Genomic DNA, 16785 nt, shown 5'->3' with positions numbered 1-16785 from the left:
CACCCTCGCCCCTCCCCCTCTCGCGCGCGCGCGCGCGCGCGCGCGCTCTCTCTCTCTCTCTCAAAAATAAAATAAAAAATTAAAAAAAAAAATATTTTTAGTGTTACATGTAACCGAAAGACATTGTTTTACCACATACTGAAAGCTTTGATTAAAAATGTGTTATGATTTTGTATTATGGAAAAATAACCTTTTCAATGTGTAAGATTTATCCTAACTTGATCCTAATATTTTCATAGGATTTTTTGGAAGTAACCTACCAGATTATCAGAGGTCAGAAATCATGATGTTCATTATGGGAAAAGTACCCGTTTTTGGAACATCCACTCACACTTTGGATATCAGTCAACTAGGGTATGATTATGTAGTTTTCCTATGTTCTCAATCTATAAATTTTAATTTAATCTTGGGTTTAATTTCATTGTGATGTTATAAAATGTTTTTTTTAATCATTAGTAATAAAAATCCTGTGGAAAACATTGTTTTTATGGCACTAGATTGCTAACCAGTTGCATCAACATTGTGTGATTTTAGAATCAGTTTTCAATATATCATACATTCTCAAGTTTTCTGTGTCTTATATTGACTAGGTTGAAGGTTTATTTAGCTTGGACATTATCTATGTACCTACGTGATGTAGGGTAACACTTCAGATTTCCTGTCATAATTTTAAAGATGAATGTCGCTTTTGCCAGAATGTTGACTTATTCTAGAATTTTAGAACTGAGAGTGATTTTAAAGATCATATGTTTTGGCTTCCTCATTTTATAGTTTGATTTGATTTTACAACATGCTACAGCTTTAGTTTGTAAATATTTTTGTGTTTTTAATTTAATAAAGAAATGATAGTCTCAATTTGATTTATATTTCTTTGACCATTAATTAGATAACCTTTTCCAGTTGTTAGCTCTTTTTTTGAATCATCTGTCCATTCCTGCTTATTGATACATGTTAAATAGTTACTATGTCAGTTATATTCAAGATAAATACATTCTCCAATTGGTAGCATCTTTTAACTGGGGTTGTTTCATTGTGGGCTCATATGATTGAATATCATTACATTATTGGTCTGTTTTCTTTGAGAGCTAGCTAATAGCTTTTTAATTTCTGTTTGAATTTTTGTGTTTGTGTTTTACATAGAACTCTTTAATTTATATGAAATTGACTTGAATATAAAGTGAGCCATGACTTTAGCTAGTATGAAAACAGTCTGTAACCAAAATAGAGTTTTAAGATTAACCAATAAAGGAAATAATGTTAATGTCGGTAACTATTAATAAGATAATACCAGTATTTTGTATATCTTAGGGATTTGGGAACCAGGCGGATTCAGATAATGTTGCTGAGATCTTTACTTATGGTAAGGCATTATAAGATAAGTGAAGAATACACTTCCATTATTGAAGAGGTTAAAAGAACAGCTTGACGTTATCAACATTTTCTTGTACTGTAAGATACTATCTATTTATGGTTAGTCTTTTCCCTATGGCTTATATTCTTAAATATTTTATTTTATTCTTTTACTGTTTATTCCTCACTTCTATCATCTTATTTTGACCTCCACAATGACAAAACATATAAAGGGTAGGAAGTATTGTGTTTCATACACAAAGATGCTTGGGCCCAGAGGCTTGGAGCTGAAGACTAGAACTCGAATGTGAAACCATGTTCTTGTTACAAATCAGGCCATTTCTTTTGTACACTGACCAAATAATGACTTCTTGTTTGGATAGCAATTCAGCTATAAATAGCTAAAAAGGAAAAGCATACCTAATATGTGAAGTCCTCTGAATATTTTATAGTAATTATTTTCATCTTTGATTTGACTATCTAGAACAAACTAGGAGCTGATTATTTGGAATGTGTGTCCTTTCCAAATCTTTATCTTTAAATATCTTTAAAATCTGTTTTAGGAAATCTTCATTATACACATGATCCCATTTTTTAAAAGAAATATTTCATACCTAGAAATTAGGAATAGCTTTTGAGTTTCATTTTTAATTCTGGTTATTGTGCTTGCCTTACAGAAGTTTTCAAAATATGCCAACATTTATCAGTCCTTTCATATGTTTTGTGCCTTCTTATTTGTATGCTGTTTAAGAACCCTTACCTCCTCGGGGCGCCTGGGTGGCTCAGTCAGTTGGGCGTTCGACTTCAGCTCAGGTCATGATCTCACAGTCCGTGGGTTTGAGCCCTGCATTGGGCTCTGTGCAGACGGCTCAGAGCCTGGAGCCTGCTTTGGATTCTGTGTCTCCCTCTCTCTCTGCCCCTCCCCTGCTCATGCTCTGTCTCTCTGTGTCTCAAAAATAAATAAAAACATTAAAAAAATTAAAAAAAAAAAAGAACCCTTACCCCCTCTTATGATACTAATGCATTTTGTTTATATTTTTTTATAAAAGTTTCTCAAATTTGGCTCTTTTTTTTAAAATTTATTTTGAGAGAGAGAGAGAGAGAGAGGGAGAGAGAGAGAAAGTGCATGCTTAAGAGCAAACAGAGGAGGGGCAGAGAAAGAGAGAGAGAATCTCAGGCAGGATCCATGCTGTCAGAGCAAAGCCCAGTGTGGGGCTCAGTCGCACAAACTATGAGATGATGACCTAAACCGAAATCAGAATCAGACACTTAACCACCTGAGCCACCCAGGTGCCCCTAAAATTTAGTTTTCCATAGCTGCATCTTTGAAGTTGATTTTTGTCTGTGATGTGAGACTTGGATATATTTTTAACTTTTCTAGGTGGGTAGCAGTTGTCCTACCAATTTCCTTGCTTACTTATAAAATCACCTCCGTCCGAGGGACGCCTGGGTGGCTCAGTCAGTTAAGCCTCTGACTCCTGATTTCGGCTCAGGTCGTAATCTCGCCGTTGGTGAGATCGAGCCCAGTGTTGGCCTCTGAGCTGAGTGTGGAACCTGCTTGGGATTCTCTTTCCTTCTCTTGCCCACGTTCCCCTCTCTCCCTCCCTCTTTCTCTCCCTCCCTCCCTCCCTCTCACTGTCTCTCTGTCTCTCTCAATAAATAAATAAACATTTAAAAATAAATAAAATCACCTCAAATTGTAGTAAGTGCCCAAATGTAAATGTCAGATGTTCATATTTGTAATCCTGAATGTAGAGATTCCCCACCTGGAATTTCTTTTGTTTTTAAGCCTTTTCATTAAAAACAAGTACCCTGAATAAATCATCTTGTCTCTAATCCTAATTGTACCACTTAGTCACCCGAATGAATGTCTATGTGGTATGGCTAAAATGTTTAATAGCATTTAAGTATTTTCTCTTTAAAAGCTTTAAATTTGGAACATGGAGATAACATCCGGAAATGTCAGAGCAAGTAATGAATAAAGTACAGCTTTCCAAAAGAAAAATGTATTTCTGTTAACCTAAACTGTTTACTTAAGAAGAAAAATTTGCCAATTTAAATTTAAAATTTTGAGGTCTTACCTGTACTATTTGCTACCTAATACCTTGTGTCCATTTAGTACTGACTACCTGTCCCATAGATTCTTAACCCTCTCTGAGCCTCTTTTATTCACCAAATGGGGGTACACACTGATGCCTGCCTCATTGGGATGAGGAGAAGATGAGGTTAATACTCATACAGTACATCTTTAGATTCGTGCCTGGCACATGGTAAGCATGTGCTTGTATTAATTTTATTCTCTTCATTATGGTATTTTTGTAAATTCAGTAAAGTCCTCACTACCTTAGAAATTTCCTCTTTGTTTTTCATTCAGGCTTATGTTCATAATTGCTGTTTCCCTAAGTTCATGGTTCTTATAAAACAGTTTGAGCATTTTATCAAAGGAGGATTCATGACAAAGGTTTTTTGTTGCTTTGTTTTTCCTCCCTGTAATCAGGTAACCTCTGGATATAAAGCAAAGACGATTGTTACTGCACTGCCTGGGTCTTTTCTGGATCCTTTGTTATCACCATCCCTCATGGAAGACTATGAACTCAGACAGTTAGTCTTGGAAGTAATGCATAACCTCATGGATCGCCATGACAACAGGGCAAAACTTCGAGGGATCAGGTATCGGGCCATTTTGAAATAGGCTTAATGATAATGTTTTTAAATTTAATGTATTTAATATTGTGATTTTTTTAATCTAAGATTTTTAAGATTTAGTCAAAGTTTAATTGGTATTGAGGCAATTTAATTATTAAGAGAGCAAATGTTTAAAGGTCTTTTAATGTATTTGCAGAGATCTCGTCTATTAGTAATCGCTAGTTATGTGACTTTTATCTTGGCTTTGCTTTAAACTTAGGAATGACAGGAGTCAAGATGATTTTATGAAATTCCCCTTAATTGAGGTTGGTAATTCAGTAGTATCATTACATATAGGCTTATTTCAAATGCTCATTGAAATGTGTTGAAAAGCTCAAATTCCTGAGTATAACTAACTATGATATGCCCTAGAAGGTACGATTTTATAACTAAATGTGCTATTCATGAAAAATTGATCTGTTGTCTCTAGAATAATACCAGATGTAGCTGACCTAAAGATAAAAAGAGAAAAAATTTGTAGACAAGACACAAGTTTCATGAAAAAGGTAAGATTATTTTCATAAAAATAATGCATGGTATAAGTTATAGCTGTTTGACTTGTTAGGTAGTTATATATTGATCTGTGACCTTAAAAGGAAGCCATTCAGGTTTGAAGTTGGAAGTCTCAAGCTGCCATCTTTATTTTTTTTAAAGTTCGTTTTTGAGATGGGGGGAGGGGCAGAGAGAGGAGACACAGAATCCGAAGCAGGTTCCAGGCTCTGAGCTGCCAGCACAGAGCCCAGTGCGGGGCTCAAACCCACAAACTGTGAGATCATGACCTGAGCCTGAGCCGAAGCTGGATGCCTGACCGGCTGAGCCACCCAGGCGCCCCCAAGCCATCTTTAGCCCTCCCACCTTACCACACCTATCTTGACGGTATCTCTTCTAGCCTGTGTTTAAGCATTGTTGGATGCTACGGTAGTTCTAAATTCTTCCTTTGAGTAAAATGTCTCCCCGTAATTTCTGTCCCACACTCCTCTCCACCCCAAACACACACACTGATTCCACTTTTAATGGCTTGTTTTTGAAAATACCTACCACTGTTGAAGAAATAAATATAATGAGTGTTTACTGTATTAGGCATTATTCTGTGCATTATTTGGGATATGAAGATGAGGCAGGCAGGATTTCTGCCCTTCTAAATCATACTTAACTAGATTTTCATTATGATTACTTAAATTTATTTATTTATTTATTTAGAGAGCAAGCGCACGTGCAGGTGGGGGAGGGGCAGAGAGCAAGAAGGAGAGACAGAGAGAGAGAATCCCAAGGAGGCTCTGCACTGCCAGCACGGAGCCCGATGCTGGACTTGAACTCACAAAGCTTGAGATCGTGACCTGAGGCCAAAGTTGGACACTTAACCAACTGAGCCATCCTGGCGCCTCCCGATCACTTAAATTTTCTAGGGTTCTTGGCTGGTAGCTGAATTTAGAAAATCATGACACTTAAAAGTTATTTAGCATAGTGAATAATTTTTCTGTGTATTCTTCATCCAAAGCTTGAGTATTTGCTAGATTCTGAGCTCCACATTGGGAGATACAACAGTCTCCATGACACAAACATGCCAGCTGGCTTCAAGATAATCCCAGTCATGGTGGATAAGTGCTTTGGTCTTTAGAGGTGCAGGGAACAGCAGACAGCCCCATAGGAAGATAGATGCAGACGTCTATAACACCCGTTCTTTTTTTGGCTCATTACTAGGCCATGCTTTGTCCCTGTCACCATCTTTTATTTTGCTATTACTGTTGATTGCTGTGTTTCAAGTTAATGCCCCTACAGTTTAAAACTTCATTGAGGGCTCCCTCGCTCTGTCTCTCTCTCAAAAATAAATAAACATTTAAAAAATTGAAAAAAACCCCTTCATTTGAAAAATGATTTATAGGGGTGCCTGGGTGGCTCAGTCGGTTGAGCGTCTGACTCTTTATCCCTCAGGTCACGATCCCAGGGTCATGGGATTGACCTGTGTCAAGCCCTCCTGCTCAGCATGGAGCCTGCTTCAGATTCTTTCTCTCCCTGTTTCCCCCACTTGCACGCGCGTACGCTCGCTCGCTCTCTCTCTCTCTCTCTCTCTCGCTCTCTCGTTTTCTCCCTCTACCCGTTTCCCCCACTCACAGATGTGTATGCTCTTTCTAAAATAATTTAAAAAATAATTAATGAAATACCGTCACTGAATTAATGGGAGTAAAATGCTTCTTTGTTTGGCTATGCTATATATGAAAAAAGTGGTTAATAAATAGGGCAAAGGCATTAATTCTTTTCAGCTTTTACTTTTTCAGTATTTCTTTATATTATCCAGTTAACGAAAGAAGTTGTTTCTCATCACTGAAGAAATTTTAATCATGATAAATGGAATGAATTTTGAAAACTCATTGATAGTTAACTTTTAGGTTTTGACTTTATATAATGACATTAATCAATCCTGAATTTGAGGACTGGATTCGTTTTGTTTTATCTAGTATGACAGTAACAGAAATACTCCTTTTCGTTGCTTAATTTTGCGAGCCAACCAGTTTGGAAGGGTCCAGTTGAACTGAAAGATTAGACTATTATTCCATGTCTAAATTATTAAAAGTTTTGAATTTTTAAAGTTCTCTGGATTAGTTACCCTTCCATTTTATAATGTTAAATGACTGGCAAAGCATTTGGTACTGTTAGTATGAGCCATTTCTTTCTGGTATATCGTGGTGTAATCTGTTCATTTTTGTCAAATTCAATTTTATTTTTATAACTGGACAGCCTTTTTCATTTACCTTCCAGTTTATTCTGTGAGTCAAAATGTTGCTTGGTTTCTTATGCAACTTTAACTGGCACCTTGTGGCGATATCAGCAGAGGCCTAAAGGAAATAAAGTTGGGGCTCTCTAGTCAGGGGATGATGGGTCGCCCTCTGGATATCACTACCCAGCCCAAGACTGCTCCATCCCCGCACCTTAGGGACATGTTAGGCTTTGGGTCTGTGTTTGGAAAACCGCGTCCCAGGCAGGAAGCTTCACAGTTGACGTTGGGAGGCGCTCCTTCGCCTCTCATTTCCTGACGCGGCTGCACTTCCGGGCACAAGGAAGAGCCGTCGCCGCTCAGTGTCTGGTGCCCAAAGCTCTACTCCTGACCGGATGTCGCCACACGGGGGAGCTCTCGGGAACGGTGTCGGCAGTTCAGGAAATCCCGCCGAGGAAGAAAGTACGAGTTGTTTTGAAATGTAGCAGGTGCGGCACCTTCCGGTGGGCCCAACATCGGAGGCGCCGCCGCGCCTGCCCCACCGCAGCCCCGTGTCTTCCTCGGCGGGAAATCCCTGTTCTTTCATGAAAACGGACTCGTTGCCTTTTTTTCCCCCCCTTCACGGTTTGCCACGTACGTGTTCATCTGTAGCTCCCTGAACAATACAGTAGTAGGGTTTTGTCAGTTTTTGTATTTTGTATGAAAGGAACCAGACCGTGTCACGTGTACTCTCAGGTCTCCTTTCGTTTAGCTCTGCTTTGGTAAATGTTGTTCACGTGCGTAGCCGCGTAGTGTTGTGGACCACGAACACACTAAGTTAGGCGTTCTCCTGTCGGGGACGTTTGAATGGTCCTTAGTTTGGGGCTGTCGTGAGTGTTACTGTACGCGTGGTGTGCTGTCGGCAGCCCGTTTCTCTGAGGCCCGTAGGAGAGGCCTTGCCAAGTAAGGGGTCATGCGTTCTTCAGGTTTGCTAGACCGTGCCAAACCGCTTCGTGAAGTCCTCACGCTGATTTGCAGTCTGTTATCGTAGTACATAATGTTCGATTTTCAAGTTATCTAACATGATGGGTATGCAGTAGGTAGAAAACCACCTTGAATCGCTTAAGGAGCCCAGTATCTAAGCTCCCACGTGTGCGAGCTTTAACGTTGATCGTGTTCGGGAGCCACAGGACTCCGGAAAGGGTCGGGGAGGGCCCAGTACATACACCATTGTCACACACCCAAGCATAGAACCATGTGAGAGAGCCAGACTCTGGACTCAGGAGACTGTGCTGGTCTTGCCCATCGCCTCTTTCCCCGACGTGAACAACCAGATGAATCTGCTGAGAAGCAAGTCCGGAGTGTTCAGGTCAAGTCCCTCCACGCCTGAAAGACTAAGCCCCTAGTGTTCTTAATCCCGGCTGCATGTCAGAATCACCTGGGGAGCTCCGTGCTTCAAAAATACCGAGGCTTGGGCTTCGTAACCATAAATCGTATTGGGATGGGCAGCGGGGAGGGTGGAAACACAGTGGTCATTCCAGTCGCCCGGGGATTGTAGCTTCAGTTCGTGTGGAGAACCAGTGCAGCGAGTTGAGTTCACTACCACACGGTGACTTTAAATGGGAAACACGCGCCTGTTTTTGTCAGCTCTCACTTAGCAGTTGGCCCCATACCCAGGAATGCTTTGGATAGGGAAAGCTTCCGTATTCTGTATCAACTTACTTAGATTAGTTTGGTGTGGGGGGACCCTTTTGCAGTCCCTGGAGTGGGATAACCTCTCCCTCGTATAGGGCTCTGGGCTGGCCTTTGGTCCCTCCATCGTCCCTCCACGGTCCCTCCATGCCAGAGTATAGCAGAACCTGCGGGTGCTCCTCCCTGACAGCCCCTAAGCTGCCTCACACAGCCCCTAAGCCGCCTGTGAAGGCCAGGAGCCCAAGCGCATTTCCCCAGAGCCAGATGTTTTGTTTTCTTTTATCCTTGCCAAGGCTGCGTTGCAGAAGGCTCTCCCATGATTCTGTCAGCCGTTTCACCTTTTTCCCCGAATCAACCCATAAGTTGCTTTTGTCTTTTCAAATGATCACTAAAAGCATTTTCATTGTTTACACTAGAAGTGTTTCCTACTTGCTGTTTTTATTTATGATTCGTTCTTCAACTCTGATGTTAGCTTGTAGTTCGTTTGTTGGTATTGATAGTCGTAATACAATATGATCATCTGATTATCAGCTTCAGTTTCTCTTCCATGTTTAGTTATGTAATAAGAGCTACTGTGTAGGCGGTTCTGGGCATGGGACATCTGTCTGTACTACACTTTAAGCAAAGTGATCTTTTTCCTCATTTCCCTTTTCAGAATGGGCAACAACTCTATCGGCACATATATTTGGGCTGTAAAGAGGAAGACAATGTTCAGAAAAACTATGAGCTACTTTATACTTCTCTTGCTCTTATCACTATTGAATTGGCCAATGAGGAAGTGGTCATTGATCTCATTCGATTAGCCATTGCTTTACAGGTATGCTTTCGTCATCTTTCATTGAAGAAAACATTTTTCTTTATGAACTAGATACCATCTTTATAGTGGTGTTGCCTTTATCCAACGTCATTAATTTCATTTTTATTTTTTTAAGTTTATGTATTTATTCTGAGAGATGGAGGGAGAGGAGAAGGGGCAGAGAGAGAATCCCAAGTAGGCTTTGTGCTAACAGCGCAGAGCACAACTCAGGGCTCGAACTCATGAACCGTGAGATCAGGGCCTGAACTAAAATCAAGAGCCGGACACTTAACCGACTGAGCCACCCAGGTGCCGCAAGGACATGAAGTTTAAAAGGGAGGCGTCTACTTTTAACTCTAAAATACTCAAGGTTATGATCACATTCATTCTTTTAACAAATACTGAATGAGCATCAGTTGTGTGCTAAATTTGTTCAAAGCCATGGGAATACTGTGATGAAAGAACAGCACAGTCCCTCTGCCCATGCTCTCGGTCTGGCGGGGGAGAGGGTCAGTCCATAGCCGTTACGAATGTAGCTGTTTAATCGGAGTGTAAGCGTTGTGTATTGAAAGGACGGCATGTAATGGGAATACATATCAGATGTGTATTTTAATATAAGATACGTGTATGTGTATGTGTGCATACACATACACGTGTGTCTTTTTGTGTATTTCCTGCCCCCGACCCCAAAAGGCTTTCCTAAGACAGAGCTATTTGAGAGATTTAACTCCTCTGTATATGGACATTTATTTTCCTTTTAGAATTCTTTAAAAAATAACTTCTTATAAGGTGACATTTTTATCAGCACTCCAAACGACCTGCCGTTTTTCAGCATAGTCATAGAGAAAATGCTGGTGGAGCGTAAGACCTTGATCTGTCAGCCGTGTTTGTTTTTTTATTAAAGGACAGTGCGATTATCAATGAGGATAATTTGTCCATGTTCCATCGCTGTGGAATCATGGCTCTGGTTGCGGCCTATCTCAACTTTGTAAGTCAGATGATAGCCGTCCCAGCGTTTTGCCAGCACGTCAGCAAGGTAACGTATTTAGGAAAGTTCTTCAACTTGATTTCTATGTAAAAATGACTGATTTTCTTCCAGAGATGATGATTTTCGATTTTGATGATTGTGTGTCAGATTATAAAGATAATGCTGTAAAAATATGCATCACTTTTTTAGTAGTGACTAATTGAAACTAAAACTACAGCTAGTGTTTATATTTTCTTTGGTGCCTGTTGTTTTATTAGAACTTTTTTGTGTGGTGGTCAAGTAGAATACGTGGTTTTCTTTTCTTACATGATTGTTTTCCCTTTAAACCGTTATGAATCTTAGTATCGAAATTATTTTTTATTATACTGGTTTATACTATTTTAGTTATTGTTTTAAGCCAATCTGTTTGAGCCAGATCTCAGAGGTTGAATGTTTTTTTTAATGTCTATTTTTGGGAGAGAGAGCATGTGCGCATGCACAGGGAAGGGACAGAGACAGAGGATCCTAAGCAGGCTCTACACTGTCAGCAGAGAGCCCAGTGTGGGGCTCGAACTCACGAACCGTGAGAAGTCGGTCGCTTAACCAGCTAAGCCACCCAGGTGTGCCTCCACAGGTTGAATTATTGGAGAAAACATTCAACTATATTCAGCTTTTTTCAGCAGTACCTCATTTAATAGCTACTTGCACAATTTAATACATGTTTTCACTTACCTGGCAGAGAAAGTCCACTCTAATTTTTATTCTTTAAAGATATCGGTCAAGGACAGCCTTATTTTTATAATATTAGAAGCACATCTCTCAGTCCACGCTAAAATGTAGGTGTTCAGTGCATTCTAAGAAAGAAAACATTGATTCGTTAAGCAATTGTTTGAGCTAATATTTGATGCCTGTCATGAGAGATACAGATGTTACAAAAGCAGATTGCCCCCTCCAAGTTGCCCCCAGTGGGATGGAGGGGACAGATCCCAGAAGCGCATTGAGACCTCATGCACGGGCCCCAGAAGATGGCACAGGAGAGTGAGGGTGCTGAGGGCCCAGTGCTTGGTCCAGGGCAGTGGCATTTGAGAAAATAGGTGTTCTTACCCTGTTGTGGTAGGCTTAATCAAATGTAATATGTTCTTGTTGTTTTTTACTATGTGTATTATTTTATTCTCATGGTTTTGAGACCTCCTGAAGTTTTGAAATAATAAATGTGAAATAATTTGAAATAATTTGAAATAATAAATGTGAAAATAAAATGAGCATTTGGGCTCTAAAATGTAGCTTAAATTCCAAAATAAAGTGCCAGTATTTTTAATAAATGTTTAATTTCTCTGTTTTTAGTTTCCCGAATTTTCACAGCCAGGTTGTGAGGGGCGAGGTTTTCATTTTGTTTTGGTTTGTTTTTGGATATTTTTCAGGTGATTGAAATTCGAACTATGGAAGCTCCTTATTTTCTACCAGAGCATATTTTCAGAGAGAAGTGCATGTATGTTGATTCTTTACATTTTAAGGAAGGGGTACTACTGACTTAGAAACCAACCAATGGCGATTGTCAAGGATTACACTCCTGCTAGGATGGTTTCTGGTGGTTTATAACAGTCGTTTTGGATTTCTGTCATTTAACGCATCTGACTTCTTCCTTTGCTATAACAAAGTTCTCATACATTATAAATGTAGACTCATGCACACATGGAGTCTATCCTTGGTGAAAAACCTTACCTTGCCTTTTTTTTTATTATGGAGATATATCTCTAAAATATAACATGTTCTCATAGATAAATAAGCCAGCCTTTAAGTGAATACAATACCCTGTTCAAGACCTTCAGTAAAAGATAACAGTACTCGTCGCATGGTGGGAGAGAGAATGTTTTAAGGAGAATCAGTGTTATGCCCTGCATTCTCCCTTGCTCTTCAAATGAAAGATATATGTGAACAATACTTTATTCAAACTTGAGGCTGCCAAAGCAGTGCGATGCTGAAAGTGTTAGCATAAAGTTTCTGCAGTTTCAAACTGCAATCCGGCAGTTTGAACAGAAAGTGAACCTGGATGCTCCTCTTAGGCAAGTGCTTCCTAGCATTTAGCTTCGTAATACGTGCTTCACTCATCATCAGTGAGCTGCACTTCTGATTTTCTTCTCTCAGTTTGAATTAGCATGGAAGTTAAAGATGAATTGATTCCTTTTCATCATCTGATGTGTGAAGACCCACAGAATAATTAAGGCTGACTTGCCCCATTGGGATGTTACTGGAGAAGGAATCCCAGCCGAATGCTTAACATATGGGACCACAGGCCGTGCGTCCTTATGGTCCAATTAGTCACCAAAACGACACCGATTTTTCTGTTACTAATTACAGTTTAAGTTGTGTTTATCGTTGTCTTTAGGCATTGATCTGGAGTGCTTGCGTGTTAACTTATTTGTGCTCAGTAATTTAAATAATTCTGCATGACTTTTGTTTTGATCACCCTGACAGGCTTCCGAAATCTTTAGAGAAGCATGACAAAAGTTTATGCTTTTTGACCAACAAGATCGCGGAGTCACTAGGCGGAAGCGGTTACAGTGTCGAGAGGTTGTCGGTACCATATGTGCCGCAAGTAACAGGTAAAAGGGGAGGGCAATTCGAACCCGACTCCGGTGATTACGTTTCAGTAACGTTTCCATGAACTCAGTTAGCAAGGTGCTCGCTTAAGAGGTTTTATTTTCACTTTAGAATTTTGCGCTTGAAAACCTTTAGCCAATCTCTGAAAGCCCTGTGATTTTATCATGAGCGGTTTGAGGCCTCACGTGATTGTTACTATACTTAATACATCAGTGTCGTACTTCAGATGAAGAAGCAAATGGAAGTCTTTCCTCATTAGCCCATGTTGTGTTTGGCTTATGGAAATTTATGTAACTTGTTTAATTAGTGATCTGTGCCTGTTGAGCTGAATGAATTAGGCAACTGTGGTTATGGGAAAGAGTGCAGACTGTTTGCTGTGGAAGAAACCTTCAGACGCTTTAATAGGTTTTCCTGTGTGTGCCGTATATTTCTTTCTGTTCCTCTCATTGCCTGAAATAATTCTTGTTTTGAAGGCAAAACTGCATGGTATCTTGCATTTAATTTTTACCTTAAAAACGAAATCCAAGCATTTCTGTCCTACGCCTCCATTTTCATTTGATAATTGGATAAACATTCAGTTTTCTAGCACAACTAGTTCTTGCTTTGGAGATACCTCTCTTGTAGATGAGAACTGTTTGGTTTGAGTTAGGTAGCTCTCTGGATTAATCACTAAAAGTAGTACAATCTTGGTAACCAGCTGTCTTTTTTATAATGTGGATCCAAAATAGATACATTTATTACAAGGATATTTCATAATCCTCTGAGATGTTAATGAATGCTTTTGCATTTTCTTTTACGTTCTGTACTGTAAAAGATTCTATACCTCATTCTGTAGTCCTTGCGGATATAAAAGTGCTAAGAATAAAACATCAGTACCGTTTTGTAATTCAAAAGATTTTTTTTTTTAAAGACTTTTAAAATATTTCATTCTTATAATTTGGATTTAGCTCTCTTTCCTTCAGACAAAAAACCTCACAAACCCAGGCACAAGCGCAAAGGTAAATCCAAGTGTCAGTTTGGCTTTTGCCCTTCCCTCCCCGTCCTCTAGGAAAATAGCTTCGTAAAATTTCCCTTGTAGAAATGGAGCCAGTGGCGTGTACGTTTTATATGGTTATAAGTTCAGTTATTAAGTTTCCCTTCACCTTCCCAGTAGCCATAGTGTATTTTCACCCCCTGCTATTTCCTTTTACCATGTGCCTTTAACTCTGTAATGAGTAACAGTTTTTAATGAAAATTATGGTGCTTTTTGGTTTTTTAACAGATGGTTTGCTCTCCCCTCTACCCCCCAAGAGACATATTCTCTTTCTTAATGCCTTGCTATCATTCACTGGAAGAATTCTGAATATATTTCAGTGTATACTTAATTATGTAACTGCATAGAAATCCCTCAGTATGAATAAGATTTTTTAATTTATAAAGATTTTGATAGTTCTTAAGAAAGAGGGAGACAGTGTGAGCAGGGGAGAGGCAGAGAGGGAGACACAGGATCCGGAGCAGGCTCCAGGCTCTGAGCCGTCAGCACAGAGCCCGACGCGGGGCTTGAACTCACGAACCACAAGGTCATGACCTGAGCCAAAGTCGGACACAACCGACTGAGCCACCCAGGTGTCCCAAGACTTTGGTAGTTTAGAAACAGTCTGTGGCACATACGTCCTGCCTTAGTGCAGAAAGAGTCCGAAGATGCAGGGATACTTTATGGTATGATCAGTTGGTTATTAAGATTTCTTTGTGTTGTGTAACCATCTGATATTTATTTTTAAAAGTAGGGGATTTAAGAATAATACCTTCAATAGAACGCAAAACGTGTTTAGTTTCTTGTGTACCATGCGTGTATACCTGTCGTCATTAAAATATTAACAGCTGTTTAGTGTGCATTAACTCCATGCCAGTCACTAAGATAAGTGCTTGTATTCATTTTCTCATTTAATCTTAAAAATGATGAAGAGGGTAGCATTATCTTTGTTTACAAATGAGAATAATGAGGTTGAAATGAAATAATTTGATGAGGTAACACCACTAGAATGCACTGCCTTGCCTATTCAGTTAGGTGCTTAATCTCTTGATTTTGCTAACTCTTTTCCACGTACATCAAGATTGTTCAGTCATCCCTATTGATCCAGATGGATTTTTTCATGCATTCCACAAACCCTGACTGATTGCCTACTATATATCAAACATGGGGATTTTTGAAGATAGAGTGATATTATAAGGATTAAAATCTAGTAGAGAAGGCAGACACATGATTGAAATGTAATGGCAACTGGTTTGAAAGAAAGAGGAATGGTCTGCCTAAAGTTTGTCCAACCATTGGTGACTGACATCTAGTAAGCGGTCAATGAACGTTAGGTAGTTACAGCATTTTTCTTCTATCTCAACCCAGAATTTGAGTGAATAGTGCATGTCTAGGCATGTGTGAAATGCTCCTCCATGAGGGGGTACAGTAATACCCCTCAGCTAGATCAATCAGAGGTGCCAGTGGCTGTAGTAAACTTGGCTAATTAAGTACCTATGAGTATTTACAGTTCTAGCTTCTGTGCAAACAGAAACAGGAATGAACGAGATAGGTAGAAGCCTCTACTTTCACAAAATTGATAGTCTTCCTCAACGGGGTTCTTCATCTTGGACCACAGAACACGGAAGAGGATTTGAGTGATTCTTTTCTCAGTTTTCCCAAGATGGTGTTTTACCAGTTTTGTGCCACGTGCATAGGAAAGAAGCTAATTCATGATACAGTTTGTCTCCCAACAGGGTAAATAACTGGGCAGTCACAACAGACCTTAACGGCTCCGATCAGAGAAGTTCAGGGGTCCCAGGCAGCAGTGAGGAGAGCATTCGGTCCAGGTTCGATGGGCCAGTGATGTCTTCCACAGGGAGAAATTCCTAGGCTGAGCCTGAAGCGAGTGTTAGACACGTGTTTCCCGCAGAAGTGACAGCACGTATGAAAGAGTGGAGGGAGGCAAGAACATGGCTTTTTCAGGGAATTAGTATTAAATAAGTCTACTTGGACTGAATTGGCGGAATAGAGTTGGAAATTGTAGAACCAGGTGGACTAGTTTGCATTCTTCTGCGAGCAGTGGGGAGTCATTGAGTGATTGTCAACAGGGGTAGGCACTGTAGAAGTATTCCTCTGTTGTAGCTTAGCACAGTGGAGACGGAGCACCGTCTTTAGAATGCTCTGTATTAATCTCCAGGAGAGATGACAGAGTACAGCCAAGTGGGTGGATTCTAGAAAAACGTACAAGAAAGAATTTGGAAGCAGTCGATTAATATGGGGGGGGAAAGAGAAAGCCAAAGATTTTGTCGGGGTTTCTGCCTTGGACGCTTGGGTAGGTGGCGCCCCCCTGAGGGCAAGAGTGGAGCGAATTTGCTGCTTCATTTATTTTTGTCATTTGCTTTTGTTTTGGAGGGTTGGGTGATATGACTGAGTTTAAGCAAAGAAAGAAGAAACCATGCATCTCCGATGTAACTGTCTATGTGTAGTTTTGGGTCTCGGATGATAGAAGGAAGGAGTTTTTATTAAGAAATGAATAGGAAAGAGTGGCTAGTTTTAGGGGATTGGCCTCTTGTCGAGTATCTTTGACGCCATCCCAGTCGGGGGCCCTGTAGTCGGAGTCAGGGCTGGGGTTTGTGTGGGAGTTCGGAGGTTGTAATGAGAATTTTGAAATTAGCGGAATAGGGGACGCTTGCAGGAGGCCCAGGGAGGAGGCCTTCTCGGGGTGAAGGAGTGAAGAGAAAAAGAGGATGCGGGCTTGGCTCTGCCTTCGCCACACGGCCTTGGGCTTGTCCACTCGTCTCTCATCTGTGAAGCAGGAACTGTAGCTGAGCCTTTTGGCTTAAATTGGTTAGATACGTGAAAGCACTTTTAAAAACAACAAAATGCCACATAAACATAAGAATAGTATTAGTCGTTTTTCAATTTCTTCATTTTTTAGTTGGGATTTTGAATTTTGTTAATTTGTCCTATTGATCAAAAGCATTTATAACACAAGAATACCTTTATCT

The 16785-nt window shown here is 40.0% G+C and overlaps 1 protein-coding gene across 5 annotated transcripts in view; it reads left to right on the top strand.

Annotated features, from left to right (window-relative positions):
* EFR3A (EFR3 homolog A) overlaps positions 1–16785 on the top strand; it is a 103976-nt gene that overhangs the window by 65811 nt on the left and 21380 nt on the right. For 4 of the 5 annotated variants that reach the window (XM_053208239.1, XM_015068361.3, XM_053208242.1 and 1 more), the window contains 8 exons: positions 240–354; positions 1309–1360; positions 3848–4020; positions 4466–4541; positions 9075–9236; positions 10120–10251; positions 11604–11671; positions 12658–12785. In XM_053208239.1, the coding sequence (XP_053064214.1) occupies positions 240–354; positions 1309–1360; positions 3848–4020; positions 4466–4541; positions 9075–9236; positions 10120–10251; positions 11604–11671; positions 12658–12785 (906 nt within the window). The remainder of the gene's footprint in view (positions 1–239; positions 355–1308; positions 1361–3847; positions 4021–4465; positions 4542–9074; positions 9237–10119; positions 10252–11603; positions 11672–12657; positions 12786–16785) is intronic. The other variant, XM_053208240.1, reaches the window with a different exon arrangement.

Source organism: Acinonyx jubatus, chromosome F2, assembly GCF_027475565.1.
Source record: "Acinonyx jubatus isolate Ajub_Pintada_27869175 chromosome F2, VMU_Ajub_asm_v1.0, whole genome shotgun sequence".
Classification (NCBI taxonomy): domain Eukaryota; kingdom Metazoa; phylum Chordata; class Mammalia; order Carnivora; family Felidae; genus Acinonyx; species Acinonyx jubatus.
Note: the sequence above shows the minus strand (reverse complement) of the source record. Positions and strands in the feature narration are given on the sequence as shown.